The following is a 24,205-nucleotide window of genomic DNA, read 5'->3' as shown; positions in this document are numbered from 1 at the left end:
GGAGGCAGTAGAAGTGATTCATGGCCCATGGCAATTCCTTCTACCCCACCATGTCGCCACCTCTGAAGATCTTTTCCATGCCACTGTCTCAGCCGCGATGAGACATAGTGGAGTCCAGTTCCTACCATCATTGATGGAGATCACACAAAAAACGTTTGCTGAACATTTGGTACTATTCTGATTTATACACGTTTTGTGCAAATTTCATGGTGTAACTGCTTTGTGATCTGCATTGAACTCTTTCCGGTATTGTGATCTGCAAACCTGAAGTCTGTGTGACTCCCCATCTCCTGTGCGGTGCATTTCTTCCGAGGCAGCCATAATACCAAAGATGTGTTTCATGCATACATTTGTACATTTAAGGCAGCTCCATGTTTGGGTGTGGCTGCTGCGGTAAATGTAGGCTTTATTTCAACTTTCCTCTGTGGCTTTGTCGTGCATCTCTAGCGGAGACCCTCCCTCGGCCTCTTTTTGCCGAGATAAGTGTTGGATTCTCTGGGACCATTTGAGCTGACTGTCAGCATTAACGCTTTCTGAACTGCAATTTTTGTAAATCGTGTCATTTCATCAACTTTGTTAGGGCAGTGGAAACGGCATCAAACTTCCTTTTGCCTCAACGATGTGACATCACATGACCTTGGACTCCAAATGTAAGATTTTCTAAACAATATTTATTGAAAGCTAGAAACTGCATCGTGCTAATAAACATTCATTAGTAACAGACTCGTACAAGAAGGGCCCAATATATAGGAACGAAACGCATTCTTAATGTTAAAGCATTATAGGTCAGATTAGTTCACTCATAGAGCTGTGTACCATTTCTCAGGGCTGCAAGCCTTACCATAAGAAATGGGATGGGGCAATTGGAAACACCCAGTTGCCCTTAATTGATGCTGTGACAAATCAACTTCCGGGGCACCAGTGGTGAATATCGTTTTCTAAACCATCAATCAAGCCTTCACCTCTAGTACAGCAGAAGGCATCCAAACAGATTGGAACACAAGCAAATTATTAACCTCCTTGTCCAATTTTTGGTAATGTGGACGGAACAGCAGGTTTATCTCCGCAAGGTTGTGGATCGTTGGTTAGTTGCAACACAGCAAAAATACAATTATTACCCAATGGTAAAAGGGACTGTCCAGTCAAGGTTGTATAAAAATGTCTACTTTATTATTATCACAACAGACAGTTCTATCACACTACAAAATACAACCCACCCTGTAAAGGAATACAGAGGACAGACAATTTCACGAAGGAAAGGGATGCATTCTGGATACTGACAGGAGGGTAGTCGGTAAAGCAATCATTCTTAACTGTTCAAGGTTATTTGGTTTCAGCACCAAGGAAGCAAGGGTTGCAAATGTCACTAGGGACCTATGAAGAAGGCCCAGAGGGACATAACCACAATGTACCCGGTGCTTGAGATGATCATGATGCTCGACAGTGTAGAGTTGGTTCCATGACACTTTGCAGCTCCTGCGACAGAGTTCAAGACGGGAGACAGCTGCAGGTATCAGGTGGCACGCAATTCGGCAAGCGCGGCTGGACGGATTGGCTGCAGGCTGGCCTACACGGCGGCTCAGGGTCAAGAATCGCTGTCTCTGTGCTGGTTGGTGGATCTAGAATGCTTGTTGAGGCGTCTCGGATGGCTTTAGTGACTGCAGCGTGACAACAGTCAGTGGTGCAGCTGGTCACGATGCAAGGGCTCGACTGCCTCGAAAATGCCCTTAAAAGATGGACGCTGGTTGATGCTTGTTCTGGCCCTTCTCCTACCTTCTTCGCAGGGCTCATGTCGTCCTTTAAGGCAGACGGCCCAAAGCTGAGGAAAGAGGCAATATCCTTGTCCTTTGTTCAGAGACTATGGCACTTCCCACCCAGGAAGCTTGCTGGCAGAACCTAGCAGGGAACACTATGTGCTGTCTGGGTGCCAGTTCTGGAGCTGCTGGATGGGTCCCCTGAGTCGGTATCTCCCTCTGTTGCCTGGGAGATCTTGCTTCCCTCTTGGAAATCCTTGAAATCTTGGCCTTCCTTCACTGGCGTAAGATGCAAGGCAGACTGTACCGTCAGCCAGGGTCCAAATGAGTCCTTCTTACGCCTTTTGAAGTCGTTGGATGATCTAGGTGAGGAGCTCAGCCCTCTTTTAAAGCCAAATGGTCCCCAGTGATTGGTGCAGGCTAGGCCTACCTTAATGAACCAATCCTCGGTCCCTACCAACAATCTTCTGTTATGCGCAAGGTCGGGACCAGAGTGCTTTGCAACAGGAAAGGTAAGAGGTGGCAACATGAAGTCCTACCCATCTTCCTGTCTGTTGTAGATCAAAGTGTCTCTCTAGTTAACTGAGCCCTCTGTGACTCTTGATCAATACGGAGGTCTCCCTTGAAGTTTGTGGTGAGAACAAACTTCTGTCTTCCTCAAATCACATACTTCGTCCCTCTGAAAGGTGTCCGCTCTGGAGGGGTTTCCTACGGTAAATAGTGGACCCAGACATGCCATTCACAGTCCTTTATGCAGAGAGGTGGTGTCATGATCTCTGCTTCCAAAAGGTCAGGGTTTTCCCAACTCCCTTGGAAGCAGATCCATAACCCAGGTTCCGAGTGCCAACCAGTCCCAATTGGGACCTTTTGGACCCAGTCCTGGCGCCAGTGGCACCAGGCTCATAAATATGCCCAGTCCCAGCGCTGGAAGCGCCGGGCTCATAATGCTTGGGTGGACTTACCTGCAGCAGACCATGCTGCTTACTTGCCTGCCAGTTGAGCCTCTGATCCTCTTCTGTTTGGAACTACTTTTCCTGTTGGGTGGGGCAGGATCCACTCCCTAGGTTCAGAACACTGGAACTCTTCTGGAAAGCAGGAACTCTTTTCTTACCTAGGCGTGGCTGTGGAAGGAGACACCTAAGCACTACAGGAGGCTATGTAAACCACACCCGATGGATGAATCTTGCTTTGCGTTATTCTGCATCCTCTGCAGCAGAACGCTCATCGTGTCTTCTGCATCTGATCCTGGGCCTAAGGAAAAAGGCTTACCATCCTGAATCCAGTCTTCAGCAACACCTATAAAGACAAGAAAGAACAGGTTAGCATTACGGTCTTCAGTGACAGCGCTTCACTTACCTGGTCCATCGGCTGTCACCAACGCCTCGCGCTACATTCCGGCATCTGAAAGACAAAGGCTTACCTACTCTTCGTGCGCTCCGGAGGTCTTCGCACTGCATTCCGGCATCTGAAAGACAAAAGCTTACCAACTCTTCGCACGCTCCGGAGGCCTTCGGCGCTGCATCCCGCATCTGAAAGACAAAACAAGGTGCGTTTAAAGACATTGGGGAACTTTAATACTCACGTGCCATTACTCCTATCCACATCTAACCCAGTGGGTATTCCGGCACCCTGCAGCCGCTCCGAACTTGTATCTGCAAAATAAAAAGACAGTTAGAGCGCATCGTGAAGCAGGCAACAAGCGCTTACTTACGTGCTTCCAGGCGCTTCTATTCATCACACGGGCTCCATCTTCAACTCACTTCAGCCCGTCATCCGCCATCGCCGGAACCCTGCAAAACAAGAGACATCATTACTAAAGACTTTTAAAGACATTAGAATTACTCGAAACTTACCGTTCGTGCAGTAAACGACGGACAGCAGTTCTCTGAAGTCAAGAGGCCTGCTCCCCTTATCCAGTGAAGAAACTGGTTACAGCACCCTGCCCCGAGGCAGATGGAGAGCACGGCGTTCACTTACCTAAGGTGAGAGCGTTAACCTTTGGGGTTCTACAGGAGAAGAGAAAGGGAAGAAGAGAGAGACATTCAATAACCCAGTTCATTAATCCCATATTTTCTATCTGCAGACATCTTACCCTTCGAGTCAGACATACAGTGCACAGAGGTCCAGCCCAAAGAGCCATCACCTTTGAAGATACGGTATACGCCCAGTCAAGACCGGCGCCTCTACGGGAATCAGGTGAGCGTTACAGAACGCAAAGCCTACCGCAAAACTCCCGTCCAGGCGCTATGGAAACCTCGGATACCGACCAGCTAGCACAGTTACTAAGGGCAGAAGTGCATGCAGCCCGTCAGGAAACAAACGCTCTAAGAAGGGAACTGATTATTTCCAAGGAGCGAACAGATGATCTCGCTAGACAATTGCTACAGTCACAAGCCGGACAGACCCCGTTACCCGCATCTGGGGGAAATCTTCCTTCTACATCCTCTATGAATCCAGTGCAGATCAACCTACCTGGGAATGTACCTCTGGCTCCGCCCGAACGATTTTCCGGTGACCCAAAGAGGTTTGCAGTATTTATCAATCAGTGCCGGTTGCATTTCTTATGCCGGCCAGCAGCCTTTCCAACTGATCAAGCTAAAGTAGCTTTCGTGCTTTCGTACCTTAGTGGCAATGCGGCAGACTGGTCGATCCCTCTAGTAAATCAAGATGATCCGGTCCTCCATGATTTTCAAGCTTTTCAGCTCAGTATGGAAAAACTGTTCGCAAGACATTCACAGGGGCAGGCCTTGGACAATGAGCTTCTTTCGTTGCGACAAGGTAATCAAGACCTTTTGGCTTATATTGCGTCTTTCAACAGACTGATAATGGAAACTCAATGGCCTGAGGACAAAAGGATTACGCTGTTTTATAGAGGTCTACGTGGAGAGCTCAAAGATGTGTTAGCCCAAGTAGTGAATCCCCCACAAGATTGTTCGGACTATATAGACTTAGTCGTTCAAATAGATCACAGACTGCAGAACAGGAAGGCCGATCGTTCCAAGTTTGATGCTCGAGTATTTTCCAAACCGCCAACTCCTTCCAAAGGAGTAGACTCCGGGGAACCCATGCAAATAGGGGGCCTGAAAGGTCCTCTAACACAAAAGGAGCGGGAAAGGAGAAAACAGTTGCAATTATGCCTCTATTGCGGAAACTCAGGGCACTTTCTTCGAGACTGTCCGGTAAAACCTGCCAAGAAGGCAGTAGGAGCTGCAGTTACCAAAGTTACAAACTCTGAGCAGGGAAACGACCTCGCCCGACAAGAATAGAGGTCCTCTTGCCGAGCGTGAAAACCAGTTCCGTGACCTCGCATTTCGTGATACCTATGGTCCTCATTAGCCCTGATAATCCGGATCGATTACATGCAATTGAAGCTTACGTCGACAGCGGTGCCATCGGCAATTATGTGGATCATGAAATGGTTTTGAGGATGAATCTAACTCTTTGTCCCAAGGCTGTAAAGGACGTCATTACTACGGTGGATGGAACGGAGATAGCCTCCGGACCAGTAACGCATACCACTCAAGAAGTAACACTAGTAAGTCAAGATGGACACCATGAGAAGATCGTGTTCGATGTGATCAAGGCTCCTCAGTTTCAGATTATTCTAGGAATACCTTGGTTAGAGAAACACAATCCTCTGATCGATTGGCGAGCAAGAACGGTCCAGTTTCCAGAATGTGGCTCTACTTGTCACCCTCCACCTGGTGTTGCACTGGCAGCAATTTCTTCAGAAACTCCCCAGTTACCTCCCGAATACCTAGAATACCAAGATGTTTTCCGGAAGGATCAGGCTAACTCTCTACCTCCTCATAGGTCTTATGACTGCTAGATAGACCTGATACCTGGATCTACTCCTCCTTGTAGTAGAATTTATGCCCTCACCGAGCCTGAGAACCTTCACCTTCGACAATACCTGGATCAATACCTGGCAAATGGGTTTATTCGTCCTTCCAAGTCCCCTGCTTCTTCAGCTTTGTTCTTCGTTCCAAAAAAGGAAGGAGACCTTAGAACTTGTATAGATTATCGCTCCCTGAACCAGATCACCGTCAAGAATAGATATCCGTTACCTTTGATCCCTGAACTCTTGGACCAAGTCAGAAAAGCATGCATATATACAAAGCTGGATCTTAGAGGAGCCTACCACTTGGTACGAGTAAAAGAGGGCGATGAATGGAAGACGGCCTTCCGCACCAAATATGGGCTATTTGAATATCAGGTCATGCCCTTCGGACTTTGCAATGCCCCGGCCGCCTTTCAATATTTTATGAACGATGTCCTCAGAGAGCTCATAGATGTGTGTGTTGTTGTTTACATTGACGACATCCTCGTTTATTCTTCATCGGAATCTGAACTTCGGAAACACGTGAAAATGGTCCTCGAAAGATTGCGTCAACACAAACTTTTCGCTAAGTTGGAAAAATGTTTTTCAACGTGACTGAAGTTGAATTCTTGGGATTCATATTATCACCTAGCGGAGTGCGTATGGATTCAAAGAAGGTCGATGCAGTTCTCAAATGGCCATCACCATCCTCCGTAAAAGGTGTGCAAAGCATGTTAGGCTTCGCTAACTTTTACCGCAGGTTTATCCCTGAATTTTCTCGAATAGTCCAGCCCATCACTGCCTTGTTAAAGAAAAACAAACGTTTTGAATGGTCTACCGAGGCGGAACAAGCTTTCCAGGATTTGAAGACTAAATTTATCTCTGCACCAATCTTAAAACACCCTTGCCCCGAACTCCCCTACATCGTGGAAACTGATGCTTCAAGCCTTGCCATGGGGGCAGTTCTATCACAAAAGGACCCGGTAACCAATCAGTTGCATCCCGTGGCTTTTTGGTCCCGCAAATTCTCGCCTCCTGAAATCAATTACACGATTACTGACAAGGAACTTCTGGCTATCAAGTCTGCCTTTAAGGCTTGGCGGCATTATCTGCTGGGGGCCCGACACACCGTTACTGTGATTACGGATCACCTAAACCTGCAATATTTGAAAACCGCAAAAGCCCAATCCTCTAGAGAACTCCGTTGGGCATTATTCTTTGCCGAGTTTGACTTCATAATTACCTATCGACCTGGTACAAAAAACGGTAAAGCTGATGCCCTTTCTCGGATGGGAGTGGAAGAACACTTGATCAACCCTAAACCTGTACCAATCATTCCCGAACAAAGAATTCTGGGTGTAATCGCCACACAATCCATAGAGGAAGTTAAGGATAAAGCCAGGCAACTTGTAACTCCAGCAGACATACAGAATTGGCATCTGCAGGGAAAGGACTTTGCAGTAAAGCACAACTTATTGTATTTCCAAGAACGATTATACCTGCCCAGCACAGATTTACAGAAAAAAGTAATCTCTTGTTATCACGATTCTTTAATGGAAGGACATCCCGGTATGGCCAAGACCTCAGAAAAGATCAAGCGCTACTTCTGGTGGCCGCCTTGGAAAAAAGATATCAGAGACTTTATAATGTCCTGTGGAGTATGCGCCCAAAACAAGAGTCAAAAGGAAAGACCAGCAGGCCTCTTTTGCCCTATTGACATCCCACCTCGCCCTTGGCATATGCTTTCTATGGACTTCATCACCGATCTACCTCCATGCTCCGGATACAATACGATTCTAGTAATCGTGGACTTATTCTCCAAGATGGCGCATTTCATTCCGCTCAAAGGCTTGCCAACAGCAGCAACTCTGGCCCGAGAATTTCTCGAAAACATCGTCCGACTGCACGGTTTTCCTTCGGTTCTAATTTCGGATCGAGGTAGTCAATTTATTTCTCATTTTTGGCGAAGTTGCTGTCGGTCGGCTCAAATTGATGTGAGACTATCGACCAGTCACCACCCTCAGACCGACGGACAAACCGAGAGGACCAATCAAACTCTGGAACAGTATTTACGCTGCATGCTGCAACAAACTGAAAAAACTTGGAAAGACATCCTTTGGATAGCCGAATATGCCTACAATAACTCTGTCCATTCGGGAACTGGGAAAACCCCGTTTTTTCTTTTATACGGCAGTCACCCTCGAACCTCGGAGTTGGATCCCCTCCAAGATCTTGAAACACCAGCAGTAGACTACCTGTATTCTACAATCACCCAAGCCTTTAAGGAAGCTGTTTCTCACCTTCAAAGGGCTAAAGAACAATACAAGAAAGGAGCAGATCAACATCGGAAGGAAGCCCCTCAATATCAAGTAGGGGATCAAGTCTGGTTATCCACCAAATATCTACCTCTAAAAGGGCCACGCACATTCAACCCAAGATACCTTGGTCCCTATTCCATCACTACCATAGTAAACCCAGTAGCGGTCAAGTTGGACTTGCCCCCGCACATGAAGATACATCCGGTCTTCCACGTCTCTCTATTAAAACCCGTGCAACCTCAAACCCGACTAACTAAATCTCCAAAACCCAACCTAGTTGATGGAGAACTCGAGTTTGAAGTCAAAAGCATTCTGGACTCCAAGATCTCCAAATCCAAACTATTTTACCTAATTGACTGGAAAGGCTACGGCCCCCAAGAGAGATCCTGGGAACCTGCTGAATATGTCCACGCTCCTCGCCTAATCAAAAGATTTCACCGAACATTTCCTGACAAGCCAAAACCCCCGGAGAAGCCCGGTTTGGGAGGGGCCTTGAGGGGGGGTACTGTCATGATCTCTGCTTCCAAAAGGTCAGGGTTTTCCCAACTCCCTTGGAAGCAGATCCATAACCCAGGTTCCGAGTGCCAACCAGTCCCAATTGGGACCTTTTGGACCCAGTCCTGGCGCCAGTGGCACCAGGCTCATAAATATGCCCAGTCCCAGCGCTGGAAGCGCCGGGCTCATAATGCTTGGGTGGACTTACCTGCAGCAGACCATGCTGCTTACTTGCCTGCCAGTTGAGCCTCTGATCCTCTTCTGTTTGGAACTACTTTTCCTGTTGGGTGGGGCAGGAGCCACTCCCTAGGTTCAGAACATTGGAACTCTTCTGGAAAGCAGGAACTCTTTTCTTACCTAGGCGTGGCTGTGGAAGGAGACACCTAAGCACTACAGGAGGCTATTTAAACCACACCCGATGGATGAATCTTGCTTTGCGTTATTCTGCATCCTCTGCAGCAGAACGCTCATCGTGTCTTCTGCATCTGATCCTGGGCCTAAGGAAAAAGGCTTACCATCCTGAATCCAGTCTTCAGCAACACCTATAAAGACAAGAAAGAACAGGTTAGCATTACGGTCTTCAGTGACAGCGCTTCACTTACCTGGTCCATCGGCTGTCACCAATGCCTCGCGCTGCATTCCGGCATCTGAAAGACAAAGGCTTACCTACTCTTCGTGCGCTCCGGAGGTCTTCGCACTGCATTCCGGCATCTGAAAGACAAAAGCTTACCAACTCTTCGCACGCTCCGGAGGCCTTCGGCGCTGCATCCCGCATCTGAAAGACAAAACAAGGTGCGTTTAAAGACATTGGGGAACTTTAATACTCATGTGCCATTACTCCTATACACATCTAACCCAGTGGGTATTCCGGCAACCTGCAGCCGCTCCGAACTTGTATCTGCAAAATAAAAAGACAGTTAGAGCGCATCGTGAAGCAGGCAACAAGCGCTTACTTACGTGCTTCCAGGCGCTTCTATTCATCACACGGGCTCCATCTTCAACTCACTTCAGCCCGTCATCCGCCATCGCCGGAACCCTGCAAAACAAGAGACATCATTACTAAAGACTTTTAAAGACATTAGAATTACTCGAAACTTACCGTTCGTGCAGTAAACGATGGACAGCAGTCCTCTGAAGTCAAGAGGCCTGCTCCCCTTATCCAGTGAAGAAACTGGTTACAGCACCCTGCCCCGAGGCAGATGGAGAGCACGGCGTTCACTTACCTAAGGTGAGAGCGTTAACCTTTGGGGTTCTACAGGAGAAGAGAAAGGGAAGAAGAGAGAGACATTCAATAACCCAGTTCATTAATCCCATATTTTCTATCTGCAGACATCTTACCCTTCGAGTCAGACATACAGTGCACAGAGGTCCAGCCCAAAGAGCCAGCCGTGTGTTACACATCACCTTTGAAGATACGGTATACGCCCAGTCAAGACCGGCGCCTCTACGGGAATCAGGTGAGCGTTACAGGTGGGAACTAGCTTCAAGTTGACACATTGCATATTCAAGAAGTGTTAGTCCTGCCTTCCTCGTGGTCATTCTGTTCTAATTAACTCCTATTAGTATGCGCTGGCACCAGCAGTTTAGACAATAGTTTAATTAATTTATTTAATAATGTGTTACAGTTTATATATAAACTTTTCAAATGATTGTATGAAATGAGAACATAGAAAAAGATATATATAGCATAATTCTTAGAAGATTTGAAACCCATAAAATCACTTAAAAATAGACTAAATTTTAAGTAAAGTAATAATAAAAGTGTCACTAACTAATATAGAGAAACATCGAAAGAGAAAATATATAAGACAATTATAAAAGATATTAATTAACAAGTAATTATAAGGATCTAGTGCGATGAATATAGGTAAGTCGCCATAGGCAGTTATTTTAGTTCTTAGATGGATATGCCCAGCAATGTTTCAATCCTGAGCCATGTATTATACATTGCCATGTGTACTTTTAGGCTGTTTGAGTTCACACAATGATACCCAAACATATGTTCCCCAATAGATTCCAGATAATACTGCTATAATACAAATGGTAACATAAGGGGACATGCGGACAGTAAATGTTTTGCTCTTTCAATGATTTGTGTGTTTTTACACATCCAACAGAATCTTTCTTCTGCTGTCAGTAGGTTATAACAACCTTTGTTAGCAAGGACCGGTAGATGATCTATTCTCAACAGAAGAAGAAAGCGTCTGAGTCTACTACAAGGGCACAGATTTAAATGGCTCTGGTTGTTCTTAAATGAATATAGCATGTAATGTACAAACTGGTATTTCTTAAGTGTACTCAAATGTTCATAGTTTAAGTAACCAGTCCCAGAGGTCTACCCGTTTGGACAAAGCAGTTTTCATAGAGTTGTTAGTTCTGCTCCATTTAGGAGTCCAACATATAACCTTGTGGAACGAATCAATTTTAGCTTTTAGGGGATAATTACATATGTCCTTAGAGAGTTCTTGATGGATGGAGGCTATAAGCGAGTTCACAGAGTTTTTACTCATCTTGCGATAGTTCTCCGCTCTTCTTTTCATCACAATTGATTTTAAAGATGCAAGGCCTAGTTCGAGCCTAATAATTCCCATTGGTATGCATTGAGGGAGGCCTAATATTCTCCTCCAGAATTTCCCCTCCACCCGTTGAAGCCATTTCAAATCAACAGATAGCAACGCGTCCAAACCGTAGACCGCCATAGGGGTAAGAACCTGCGTGTATAGCTGTTGAACATCTCTTGTTGTATATCCACAGTTCTTAGTTGAAAATCGATGGATCAAAGCTGTTACTTGGGCTGCTTTTGTTATGCGTGAATTAATACAGGAGATTTAGTTACTGGTCGCATCAATTTCTACACCCAGATATTTATAGGTTGAAGTATATTTTATTTCATGGTCTTGGATAATTATTCTGGGTCGGGCGAGCCTCCTTCCTGAGAATACCATAGGTTGTGTCTTATCTTGATTGATAATAAGACCATTTGTTTCTGCGTAATCCCACAATGCAATAGCCGACCTATGTAACCCACTGAATGTGTGATCCAATATGATTAGATTGTCGGCGTAAGCAAGTACAGGACAATGGTCAGACCTGATTTTAGGGGGACGATTATGTACTGCTGAGACCACTGCAGGGATGTTGTGGGTGAATAGGTTGTACAGAAGTGGAACCGTTACACAACCCTGCTTGACTCCCCTATTCTGGATGATTAGATCAGTCATTGTGCCCTGGGAGTCCAATTTAAGTCTTGCAGTGGTGTTATGATGTAGAAGCCTCAGGTAGTAATGAAGTTCCTCAGGGCAGCTCAGTTATTCCAGTTTCCGCCATAGTATTGCTCGTGGTACTATGTCAAAAGCGGCTCAGAAGTCAATGAACAGAGCATATAGTGGGGGTTTGCCTTTCTTCTTGGCCCTGGTACGCAGAAGATCTAAGATTAACAAATTATGGGTGGTTGTATAACCTTTTCTAAAGCCGCTTTGAAACAGATTCAGTATGCCTGCTTTATCGGCCCACTGCTCCATCTTCTCCAGTAGTAGTGACACAAACAGTTTTCCTGTACAGTCGAGCATAGAAAGAATTCTGTAGTTTCCCGGTTCCATCCTGTGTCCCCTCTTAAATATCGGAATTAGAATGGAGGTTTCCAGGAGGCTGGGATTTCACCTGTCGCCATTATTTAGTCGAACTGAATTTTCAGTAAATGTGCCCGAAATTCCAGATTGCTCCTGAGAACCACATTTGCCAGGCCGTTCAGGACTGGCGCTCTTGAAGATTTCAGACATTTAATTTTGGTAATTAGTTGATCTGTTGTGACAGTGAACGGAGGTTTTGATGGCTCAATAAAGATGGTTCTCTGCCCCTCTGCTCCAGCTGGGATATTATGGGTTAGAAGAAAGTTTGTCCACTGTTGAGCACTAATTGGGTTAATCATAGAAATTGACCCAGTGCCTCTAGCTACCCCCAGCAAACTCCAGATGTTTCGAGTTTTCTTGGAGCACATCACTTTGACTGTTTTCTGCCAGTGATCTATTTTCTCAGCTCTTCTTTTAGACAAAAGGAAGGCATATCCATAGAGCCTTTGATATTTTAATTAGGCTGCCCATGGCCCGAGGAAGGTGTCACCTTCCCCCTTCTTGAGATGCTTTGATGTACCCCTAGCTGTCACATTCTAGCTGAACAAGACAGTGGAGGACGGCACCTGTAGGCTGTGTTCTGCCGGAGTAAATGTGACTATGCGTTTGTCATGCGGTGAGCAGAGAAAATGTGTGCGGAATGGCCGCACACATTTTTGGAGGTTGATCTCCCATCATTCATTTTCATTTCCAAAAAATATTAAAAAAAGCCCCGGCGAGTGCACACTCCCCATGCAGATGGTCTTAATCCTCACAGATGCCTCTGATTTTAACGGATCAGAACTTGGGAAATGGGTTATTGTCCATAAATACCAGCTTTTGTGACCAATCTGCCAGCGGAAACCAAGCTACCAACCTTCCTGGTTGACATGTGGTGTACCTTTGGACTCCACACTCTCCTCCCAGTTTTGTCAGAACAATCAGAAAACTAGCTATGCCATTCTATTAAAATCTTGAGACACTGGTTTGGCCTCTTTCCCAGATGCCAGATAATAGGTGAAGCCTTTCCCTCAAGTTGCTCTGCCCTTTCAGGTAAGCATTCAAGAAGGTAAAGAGGACCCACTGGGAGCGACTGCAACAGTGGGAGGGCGCATCTTGCATTAAAACCCTCGCCCATCACTCCTCCAAGTAATATAAGTCACAGGCACACAGTTCTCTTGACCTCGACAAACGACATGATCTTGAATTGCAGAGTGAAGTGTTGAAATGCATGTCAAGCTTCTCCCCAGCCACTTGAGAAATGGCTGTGGCCAATGATAGGGTGGGGCAGTGCAAGGAGGCAGTCTTGCTGGAATGGGAGTTATGAACAACTGCAAGCCTGCGTGGTCCTCCTGAAATGGTAACACATCACGCCAGACATCTTGGAAGGTGCAAAGTCCTCTTTTCCTAACCAGCAGAGCACTGCGGGAATAGGGCACGTGTCCCATACCGACAATCTGGTCATGGTGTCCATGGTCAGTCGGGGTGACAGAAACTCCCAATCAGAGGACCACCGCAATCCTGTCTATCATGCTGCCACAATGGAGCTTGACTTCCCGAAATGCCACTCTAGTCACAGACCCCGTACTGGTCCTGATGCTGCAGCAGGACAAGCAGGCGATAGCCATGCTTCAAAGCATCTGTAGAAAGTTATATATCACTTGCGTCTTGACCTTAACTGGGAAGTAACTAAGAAAATGAAAGTCGCGAACGTAACATGCTTCTGGCACTCATCATGATGTACATAACGTGCGTGCTTGTTCAGCAGTGGTGATGCGTATCATGTCCATCCTCAAGGAAACACATTGTGGCCATCTTGTGGTGTGCAAAAGTCCTTGAAAGTCTGCATTTTACCTTTACATAACTGAATGGCAACCATGGTTGCATTCCCACATACAGCTTATCCTCCGAGGCACCGTTGAAAATGAGCTGTTTCTTGTGCACAGCGACCATCTTCATCAAGTCTAGGATGCATTGCTCCAATTCATCTGACAATGGGTGCCTAAGGATTGCTGGATAATCCAGAAAAAGATATAGATTTGTTCGCAGTTCTGCAGAACCAAAATGGAATACTACCATACCTCCCTCGCACAGGTCCGTACCTCGCACAGGTTATCCCGTCATATAATGTTGACACCATCCCTCATCCAGATTTATTAATGGCGAAATTGGTGGTCATTGGTTGCACAGACACATTTTCACCACTAGATGGTAGAAAAGTGCCAAGTATGCTTGGTAGAGCAGTCTAACGCATTTGCTGGTTTGAAGACCGTGAACCTGGAAGCCCGAGTCACAAAAACACGCGCACAGTGCACGGCTATTAGATGAGTAAATTATTTTTTTTAAGTTAAACCCAACTTTAGCTAACAATTTTCCAATTACACATTTTGCAATTTGACCCATCAGAAACGCGTCCTTTATAACCTATAATGCAGACACGGTTTTAAGAAAGTCAGCTATAGTTAGAAACGTAACTTTGTAAAATTAAAGTTTATGTCAAAGGTTTAGAAAGTGTTTTGAGCTTCAAGGCTGAAAGGGCTCGAGGAAGTGGGTTGTGCTTTTGCACTCATGAATAGTATATTTCTGCAGTCACAGTAAACGAACCGAGTCACTGTCACCGACCTGGTGCAATATATCGGAGGATAGCAGAGGGGCAGCGCTGGTTTTGAAAGCAAGACCACGCAGAGCAACCGAGTTTCGAGTCCCGGATCCGCTCTAGAAACCGAATTCGGTTACGTATTAGGCGCAAAAAACAATAACAATAAATAATGATACAAGGTGAACTCAGCTCTCGAAAGAAATTAATAGTTTTCCATGAATGGTTTGAAGAAATGTCTGTTGGGAAAGTGGTATTGTGCTTGTTGCAACGAAGATAGTAAATGGGTATTTGACCAAGCTGTGGAATCACCGATCTTGTTGAAGATAAATCTTTAGCAACGCATGGCATACATATGTATTTTAACTGCAGAGAATATGGGATAAAACGCTGCTTGAGTGTTAAGCTTGGATCATCTTCTTAGTGGAAACAAAAACGGCAGCAACTTAAATAAATGGGCTACTTGATGAATGGAACTGAACCATGTTGATGATCAAGCTTTACCCTTCTTTGTAAAGAAATGTCTCTTCAAAACCAGCCGTGAAACACTAGCACTACTGAAAGAGCGAACACCTCAGAATGGCAATCGGAGGATTGTGTGGTGGGAATGTACAGTTGCTACTGGTGAAGTAGAACAATGCTGCAGGGCCGATCTTGCAACCTTTTGGAAAAAAAAGGCTTGGCACAAAAAGTGAGGAAGACATTTTTTAAAAGACACTGTTAATGTCTTAACATACTCACTCGCTTGATCGTGTACAATGCGCATCATTACATACACTATGCGCGATATCCGCCTGAAACCCAGTGATGAGGACAGATGCATTGTGCACAAATACACACTTTAACAATGCCATTTTTTTTGCATTTTTCAAATTGTTAACCTCTTATAATTCATTGACTAAACTAATCAAGTTATGGTTAAGTTGCAAAACCATCAGATTGCGGGGCTTTGCAGCCTTAGAGGGTGACTTCGGCCGCACATGATGCAGCAGCAGCATTTAGCTATGATGCTTTGCTGGAACCTCTTCTGGTGGTTCAGCTTGTGTTCCCATCTGGACAAGGTCTCTGTATCTCCCACTCTTTTTCACATAGGACTTGCCACTTGTTGTAGATTGTGTGCCTGGGGCGTTGCAGCTCATCCTCGGCTTGGAAGCGTCAGCCACATTAGAGTACCCCCGTGGGCCACCCGGTTCCCCTGTCAGCATTACGTTTACATTGCTGCATCTGATGTAATCTGTGGCTAAAGAAGGCTCCTACATTCCGTTACATTCCCCATCCTTGCATAATTAGAGGATAGGAATTGACCAACGGGGATGCAATCAGCGAGACATGCGACTCACTCGTTACTCTCTGTTAGCCTTGCATTATGTAACATGCTATAAAAGTGTGAAAGTAGACAGCGTCAAAAATAATCAGAAAAATGTTTGACATGGTCAAAAGTTAGGACCCTCTGTCCCGTAGAAAACCAAAATACAGCAGCCTTTATTCATGCCGAGCTGGTCGTTATTGCCCAATATTTGCATGAAGCTGTGCTGGGTATAACTGACCTGATTTGGAACCTCCTACTTCTGTTGATCGACAAGGGATCTGTAGTCTGATTTGAGTCATCAATCGAAGCCTTGTTCATCTATGTCTTATTTTTTTAAAATGTATTTTAGCAGAGCAATTTACATCCGACAAGGAAAATGTTTGACCCGAGACGTTCAGGGTTAATATTTGCTGGTGGGCATTTACTTCACACGAGTTTTTCGTCAAGGTGCTGGTGTTGCTGCTGGAGAGGGGAAGGGTGCAGCGGTTAGTTGGGGGGTGGCAAGTGCCTGTGGAAGAGGGAGGCTTTCATTTCATCCCTGAATGCCCTCAGAAGGGAACAAGCCTTTAATGGATGGACGGCCAGCTGCAGGAGTGTCGAAGGAGGTCTATCTCATGTTCTTCTCTTTGGTGGATTTTTGAGACTACGGTATCGTCGTTTTTAGTGCCGTGATGGCGTCTACCCATCCATCGAGATGCAGCTTTGCCTTCAGATAGTCTTATTTGCCCGAGTAAAGGGCATTACAAGTCATGCACAGGCACCTGAACTGAATGCACGTCGGGAGAGATAGCTGCTGGAGGTCCTTGAGCCAGTGGCGTGTCCAGACTCCAGACTGGTCTGGCCCAAGTGGGGCACTGACTTATGCAGGGGTGGCCTGAAGTACGTGCGTGGGCGCGTACACAAACACACAAAGATAATGGGGTGGCACTTGGGGTGGCCAATCAGATTCCAGGGCTAGCATGTGCCACCCCAGGCCACTCCCTGGACACTCTTATGCCTTGAGCAGGTGTCTACTGACAGGAGATCAAGCACGCTTCAGCACTGAAGATGGCCTTCATGGGCGCGAGGGTCTGGGTGGCCTGTGAGCAGGTCCATGCCCCCTCAATACCGGCGAGCATGAGATTTGGCACGGTTCAGCAGAAGCTGATGAGAGAGAAATAGGGTTGGACCCTGGGAAGACGGCTCAGTTGATGACAAAGCCTCTCGGGTTTCTTTTTCTGTCCTTTGTGAGAGAGATGCCATGTCCCAGAAATGTGGTGGATGATGAAAGGTGATAGTAAAGAACTTGAGGTGCATGTTGTATGACAAGTGCTCTATCGGACGTTAGGGGTGCCTCAGCTGATGGAGTTGGATTTTGTCTTTCCATATGAAATTCATGAATCATTATCTTTAAGTTGTCTATCAAAGATGCCAGAGACACGCTTTACCCATTGGCTGCACAGCTCAGCAAGCGTTGCTAGTTGTAAGTGAAAATACCCTCGGGCAGCCATTACCTTTTTCCAGTCATCCTTTTTTTTTAACGCAGTGAGCCATTCGAAAGTGCAATTTTGAAATCTAAGCACTTTTTAATAGTAGTTATGGTGGTCACAGCTGGGGATCTTTTTCCAGGCTTTTTGTAAGCAGGGCTGGTTTGCATAATAACGAAAAAAAGAAGTTAAGAGGCTGTGTGCAGGTTTTGCTCTTTGCAGTCAGCTGATAGACTAGCCACTGTGTCAGGAAACGGTACTTGGTTTATGGTCAAATGATGAGTTCTAATTGGTTACATGCGCGATCGTGGGGCCGCACACAGCATCCATTGTGGTCATCGTCGTTGCAAATGGCTCAGAATTTACAACTAACCCCAAGCATCCCACAACATGTCTCTTCTGTCACTCGCATTGTCCCTTCTCGCCCGTGGACTTGCAGCCTCCCTGCTGAACGGGGTCTGTGCCACTGCTACTGAATCTTCAATGTTACATGTTTCAGAGCACGGGTCGATGTCAGCATCACGGTCCCGGGCTGTCTCACACGGCCAGTGCCCTTCAATAGCTTCCTGGGCTCAACTCAATGCAGAGAGAGGTCACACTGCGCCTGCCTCTGTGAAGAACAGGTGCCCATCAACAGACTGCCTATTCACCTCTCTATGCCCACTGAGGTCATTCTCACTTCGCCTGTCTCTGTGAAGAGCCAGTGCCCTTCAACAGACTGCCCATTCACCTCTCTATGCCCACCAAGTTCAATCTCACTGGGCCTGTCTCTCTGAAGAGCCAGTGCCCTTCAACAGACTGCCCATTCACCTCTCTGTGCCCACCAAGTTCAATCTCACTGGTCTCTGAAGAACCAGTGCCCTTCAACAGACTGCCCATTCACCTCTCTTTGCCCACCGAGGCCAATATCACTGTCCATGTCTCTGTGAAGAACCAGTGCCCTTCAACAGACTGCCCATTCACCTCTCTATGCCCACCGAGGTCAATCTCGCTTCGCCTGTCTCTCTGAAGAACCAGTGCCCTTCAACAGACTGCCCATTCACCTCTGTATGCCCACCGAGGTGAATCTCAATGCGCCGGCCTCTATTCAAATACAGCGCCCTTCAGTATGGCTCCCAGTCCCAATTACATGTCCCTTAAGGTCCTTTTCACTGCATCCACCAGTTATGGCACGTTTTACATTCTATAGGCAGGACAAAAGTTCAGGGAACACGTGGGTGGACGGTGTCCCCCTCCCTATTGTCAGAGGGCAGACGCTGTCCCCCCTGTGTGTTTTCAAGAAATGTAAACCAAATAATCATTAGCTTGAAGAAGGGGCTCACAGCCTGGATTCGGGCGGCTATGAGGCCAGATTCTTATGCTCAAGACCATGGGAATCTCTCATCTAGACACCTTAACTATCGCATATTGACATTCTGTGACATGAGACATATTTTATTACCGATTCTTAGATGTAAAAGGTGCACACCTTTTATTCTTAGCCAGCAATGTCATAGGGAAAACTGCTCCCTTGGCAAATGGTTATTTGTCCTGTGCACTTTGTTCAATTGAGAGACAGACTGAATGACATTTGCATACTTGCCTGTAGGATATGGTTCACTTCCTGTGATGTCACTTCCCACTGCCTATGTCTAAGTCCCCCCCCCCCACTTTTTTAAAGACTTGAGCCCTGTGTATAGGGTTTTGATACCTTGACGTCTAACACCCAAAGGACATCTGGGGAAAATCACAGTTGTCTATGTGTATATATTTTCTATTAAATTGAAAGCTATAAACATGTATAAACAATTTTCTAATTATGGTCTCTATTCTCATTACAAGCAGACAACTCTCTGTTGATTGCAAACGATTTTGATCTCGGTTCTTACATAATTAAGGGTGAGGCAGTACTACTATTTTTTTTAATTTAAATCGACTCAGGCACATAATTTAAGCCAGTGGTATTCAAAGATTTGCATGCCAAGCCCCCCTCAAGTAAAAATATTGTTTCTGGGCCCCCACCTATGAGTTGGCCTTCCTGGGGCCCAAACGATGTCCAGGGGGCTACCACGCCCTTTAAACTATAGATTTTCTACTGCTTGTGTTTTCTATTAAAAACAGTCACCCAAATCCTTTTTTATATTAAAAACAGTCATCTTAATTTCTTTTTAAAGAGTCTGGGCCTTACCCCCTGGGGATCTCCTGGGCTCCCTGGGGGGCCAGCCCCCCAGTTTGAAGACTACTTTTAAGTGCAGCAATTTATCTGAGTTTGCCGTCAATGTGGAGTGTTTCTTTTAAATTCCGATTATTCAAAATAATCAGAGGCGATAATAGGTAAGAGTTTGGGCAATGGATACCACAGCGCAAATAATCTTTAGCATACTCACCTGCGCAAACAAATATTTGCCATGACTTCAGGGGCAGGCTCCCATAAGATGCCCTTTGGTTCTGCTAAAACCTTTCAGATCCACGGGGATCCTTCATCCAGGTGGCCAGGACACAGCCATCGTTTTTGGATCCAGTTCCTGGGGGTGGACCAGTGCTGGAGGATCACTTGGATGAGGGGTATTCAGGGGGTGGGAGTGAGACACCGGATGGTGAAACACAGTATCCCCTTCCCTGTGACACCTTTTCCCCGTCCTACCAGGTGGGATACTTAGGAACTCAACCCACCCCTCCTTTTCCCAACACAAACACTTTCTCAAGGACAGCTCACTGTGAGAGAAAACAGAGTAACACCCGAGCCGTATAGCTGACATGTCACAACAATGGTCAGGCAGAGTCAGGGAATTGCTGATCATTATACATACACCTGACTTCCATCACACTACCCCACATGGATAAAAGGCAGAGCACGAAAGCACACTGAGCAAGGCAAAGCACACAAGGAAGCAGCAGTTCTAAGATGGCAGTTTAATACGAGGAGAAAGACGGCAAGACCAGAGAGGATTTCAAGTTTGGAAGTACCCTTGACCTTTTCAGAGGAAACCCGTTACTTTCACGAGCCTTCAAGAATAAGAAACGTAAGACCTGGAATTGAAGCTGAAGAAACCTGCATTATGTGTCGTGGGTAGCCAGAGCTCTCCCACGTCGATAGCCAAGGCGGGGAGGAGCATTTGCCACCATGGTACTGTCCTTGGCTCCTACGACAAAGCAGGGCCAGTAAAGTCGGCACAGCCGGTGAGTCAGGGAGACTGATAGCAGACCGGTCTGTGTTAGAACCAAGGTTGCAAGCAGCAACATTGTAGGAAGAAATCTGAAGAGAACAGTGTGTGAAGCGTATGTGTCGAGCAACACAAATATAATTGAACATTAAAGGAGTGACTGCATTTTTGAAGCCAAGAAAGATACCATATACAGAGGGGGTTGGCACCATGTGGGGTCTCATTTGAAGGTCTCTGTTAGGTATCAACTGAGGTGGCAAATGTAAAAACGAATTGTGAAATCGAAGTGGTCCTGCAAAGGGTCAAGCTAAAGCCTGTGTAAGAGGAAGGATCTGAGCCCGGCTGAGGGGGACTCGGGGTGAACCGTGAGTCAGCTGAGAAAGAATATTCTCTGAACATTGGAGAAGTGGCTCTGAGCCCGGAAGAGGGGGATCCAAATTAATGATCATTGTATAAAAGGGATCTGAGCCTGGCTGGGGGGGATCCAAGGTAAAGAGTGAATCACCTGAATTAAGTACTTGTAAAAGGAAACACACTTTGTGTTTGTTTTGGTACATCAGGCCTGCTGAATCAAAAGACTTTAATAAATAAAGAGACTTGGGCGCAGAAGGCCCTGGTAGTGATTATAGAACTGTATCCTTGTGCCGAAGAAGTCAGAGCTTGTGCTATGATGCTCAAGTGAACTGCCTTGTCCCGTGCTGAAAACATGGGGAAGGGAGACTAATGGCCTGAACGTCGTGACATATCATCTTTGTGAACACTTTTCCTTTTCTTAAACACTACCCCGCACTTTTTGTATTTAGAGGTAAGGATTGGCAATCGTTTTTTTTTAAATATAGGCCCTTTTATTTTGGCGGGACTCCACTAGGACTGCATTATTATTATTTGATGGCCGTAGCTTGCTCACATATGTAGATTTAGGATTAGATAGGCGTTTATCACACCCTTGTTGAAGTTCAATAAACACCCTTGAACTGTGGTCACTTGTGCCTCTCTTACCGTTGATACCATGCCTTCCTTACAGATGCCATTAAGGAGACACTCTCGCCGCCAGATAGTCTGGATTTTGAAACCACCCTCCTTTCTTTTCCTATTGCATTTGGGATTGGTGATGGACCCCACGAGTTTCTCGCCCTGTAATGCGGGTTACTCCATGACCAATGATTGGACATGTCTCTCTCTCTTCCAGTTGGTTTCTATTACTCCCATCACTTCCACCTTGGACACACATCTGGACCAACTGCTTTGTTTCTTGCATTGTATACTTGGTGTGTTTCAATCATGAACTGAGGGTGGATGGAGCATAGGACTGCTCTATACAACCATCAAATCAAGCAAAGCAGACTGCACGTCCTTACCCTCTGACGAAGCACGGAACCACCTCATCAGCCTGTATTCTGTTGAACCAGGAGGAGCAAACTCCGTGGTGCATTGGGCCGTCCCCATCTGGAAAAGGAAAGAGGAGAAATGTTAGCCCTCCTCCCCTTAGATGCTGCCTACGTTTCTCTTCCAACCCTCCTGAGCCAACTTTATTAACCAATGAACATTATTTTTGACAGAAACCTTATGGGGGTTTTCGTCATGCAAGCTTTTGGCACAAGGTCCCCCTTTTAAATGTGAGGGAGAGCGGCAAAGTACATTTTTACTGGAATCAAGAGCCTGCTTGTTTACTGTTTGAAGGACTGGAAAGACGATTTAGGGAATTAAGATCACCGATCTCCTCTCCCGGGTTGCCATCTCATGGGTCATCTGTCATCCGCTACTCAGTGGAAGGCTTCATGCACACATATGCCCCACCAAACCAACGCAACTTGCACGTCAATAGAACTTTCACTACGGGCTTCCCAGTGTGCTCTAGACTTCAGCCACAACACAGCAAAAGTCAATCTTTCTCTGCCCCACCTCACCTACAGTACTCATCCGAGGGCCAAAATATTCACTCGTCCATATCCCAAAGGCACCTGGCGACCCACGGAATACCAGCAAAGAAAACAACACACGTTCTACTATGTCTCCTTCCAAACCAGGAAACAACTACCCACTAACCTCAAACGTCCATGCTTAAACTCTACACATGTAAACCATCTAATCACATTATACTTTTACAACCACCTTACTTCCTACAGCCCTCCTCGGCCAACTTACTCTAGCTCTAGGGGGAGACAAGGGCCCTGATTATAAGTTTGCCGGTGTCCCGCCAGTATTACTGGTGGGATAACAGCCATCTGCATTTACCATCTCCGCCACCCAATATCCTGGATATTACCAGGATTTACAGGCGGCAGAGTGCCAGTAAGTTTCCATTCCCATGGAGTACAGGCTCCATGAGATGGGATTCCCTGAATCACCGGCTCCGTTCATAATGGTGCCATTGATTCAGGCATTTGTTTGCTGGTAGGGGCCTGAACTCCCAGCAGGTCAGGCCTGCCGGGAGATCTGTGGCCCCCACCAGCAAACTTGAAGCGTGCCGGTCTGGAAAAAATGTAGGAGCTGGAATTACCTGAATTTTTTCCAGACCGGCACACTTGTAATGAGGTCCAAGGTCTTCATTCTGGACACAAATGCCTTGAGGCGCTCAACATAAAACACCTGCAAAACGTACATGCATGCAAAGGTCAGGGTACTTCTGGTTAACAGAAGAGTACAGAATTCGTCCATCTTCCCGCTCATCACTACTAGCCAACACTCCACCCGCACCCCAACTCTCTGTCTGAGCCACCAGGCTACCTGAAGACCATGATAATGTCAGACGTGCATGGTACATAACATCACATAACATAAGCATATGCAGAGCCCCACTGCTCTCACCCAAAATCTATGCATCGTTTCAGCTCCACCAGCTGAGAATAATAATGCTGTAACACGAGTGAGGTAGGATAGGAGAAACCTATCAGTAGAGGATCTCCTGCACGTGAATGTTGAATGTTTTGATCGCTCTTCACCGGTCGTCCCTGATTTTCTGACCCACATGAATGATTTGAGGACAGGGAAACTCCTGCTAGAGCCTAATCAATAACTCGCTGCTAAGCTTGGTGCTTTTCACTGAGGTGGCATTTTTTGATACATAATGAGGGATATAGCAAAATTAGGGCAGAGGCAGACAACATGAGAGAGACACAGCAAGATTGGCGGGATATACACCATGCAGGGGTTTAGCAAATATTTCCCAGCCCCATTCCCTGGGAATCACCACATGTGTATTTTGTATTTATTTAGAACAAGAAAAATGATGTACACAGTTACAAACAGTAGTCAGGGCACTCCCACAAGCAGATTTCTTAGAGCAGAATATGTGCAAGAGCCAAAGAGCGAGACCATGTTAGGCTGAGGTGGGAGATGACAACATGTACAAACACGGGACGACGGAGGAGCATATACAGTGTGATGTCAATATATATATGTTAATGGTAGTGGGCATGATTCCAGGGGTGAGGGCGTTGCAGGATAGTGTGGAGGCCTCATCAAGCAGAGGAGATGGCGCTTAAAGGCTGACTTGAACATATGAAAGGTAATTACAAAGGGGGTTGGGGATTCCAATGATGGTGCAAGAAGGAGTGTAAGAGTGAAGATGCGCAGGGTGGGCACGTTTCTTGAAAGACTCAGAAGGGAGCCAGGGCAAATGGTGCGAGTAGCAGGTGGTAGAAGTAGGCAGGTTAGGGGGTAGCATGTTGGAAGACGAGTAATATAAATGTATAG

At 46.1% G+C, this 24,205-nt stretch overlaps 1 protein-coding gene across 2 annotated transcripts in view; it reads right to left on the bottom strand.

Moving 5' to 3' along the window:
- NOS1 (nitric oxide synthase 1) overlaps window positions 1–24,205 on the bottom strand; it is an 833,905-nt gene that overhangs the window by 36,737 nt on the left and 772,963 nt on the right. For both annotated transcript variants that reach the window (XM_069619207.1, XM_069619208.1), the window contains exon 24: window positions 21,868–21,955. In XM_069619207.1, coding sequence (XP_069475308.1) covers window positions 21,868–21,955 — 88 coding nt within the window. The remainder of the gene's footprint in view (window positions 1–21,867; window positions 21,956–24,205) is intronic.

Source organism: Ambystoma mexicanum, chromosome 10, assembly GCF_040938575.1.
Source record: "Ambystoma mexicanum isolate Mex_15411 chromosome 10, UKY_AmexF1_1, whole genome shotgun sequence".
Taxonomy (NCBI): domain Eukaryota; kingdom Metazoa; phylum Chordata; class Amphibia; order Caudata; family Ambystomatidae; genus Ambystoma; species Ambystoma mexicanum.
Note: the sequence above shows the minus strand (reverse complement) of the source record. Positions and strands in the feature narration are given on the sequence as shown.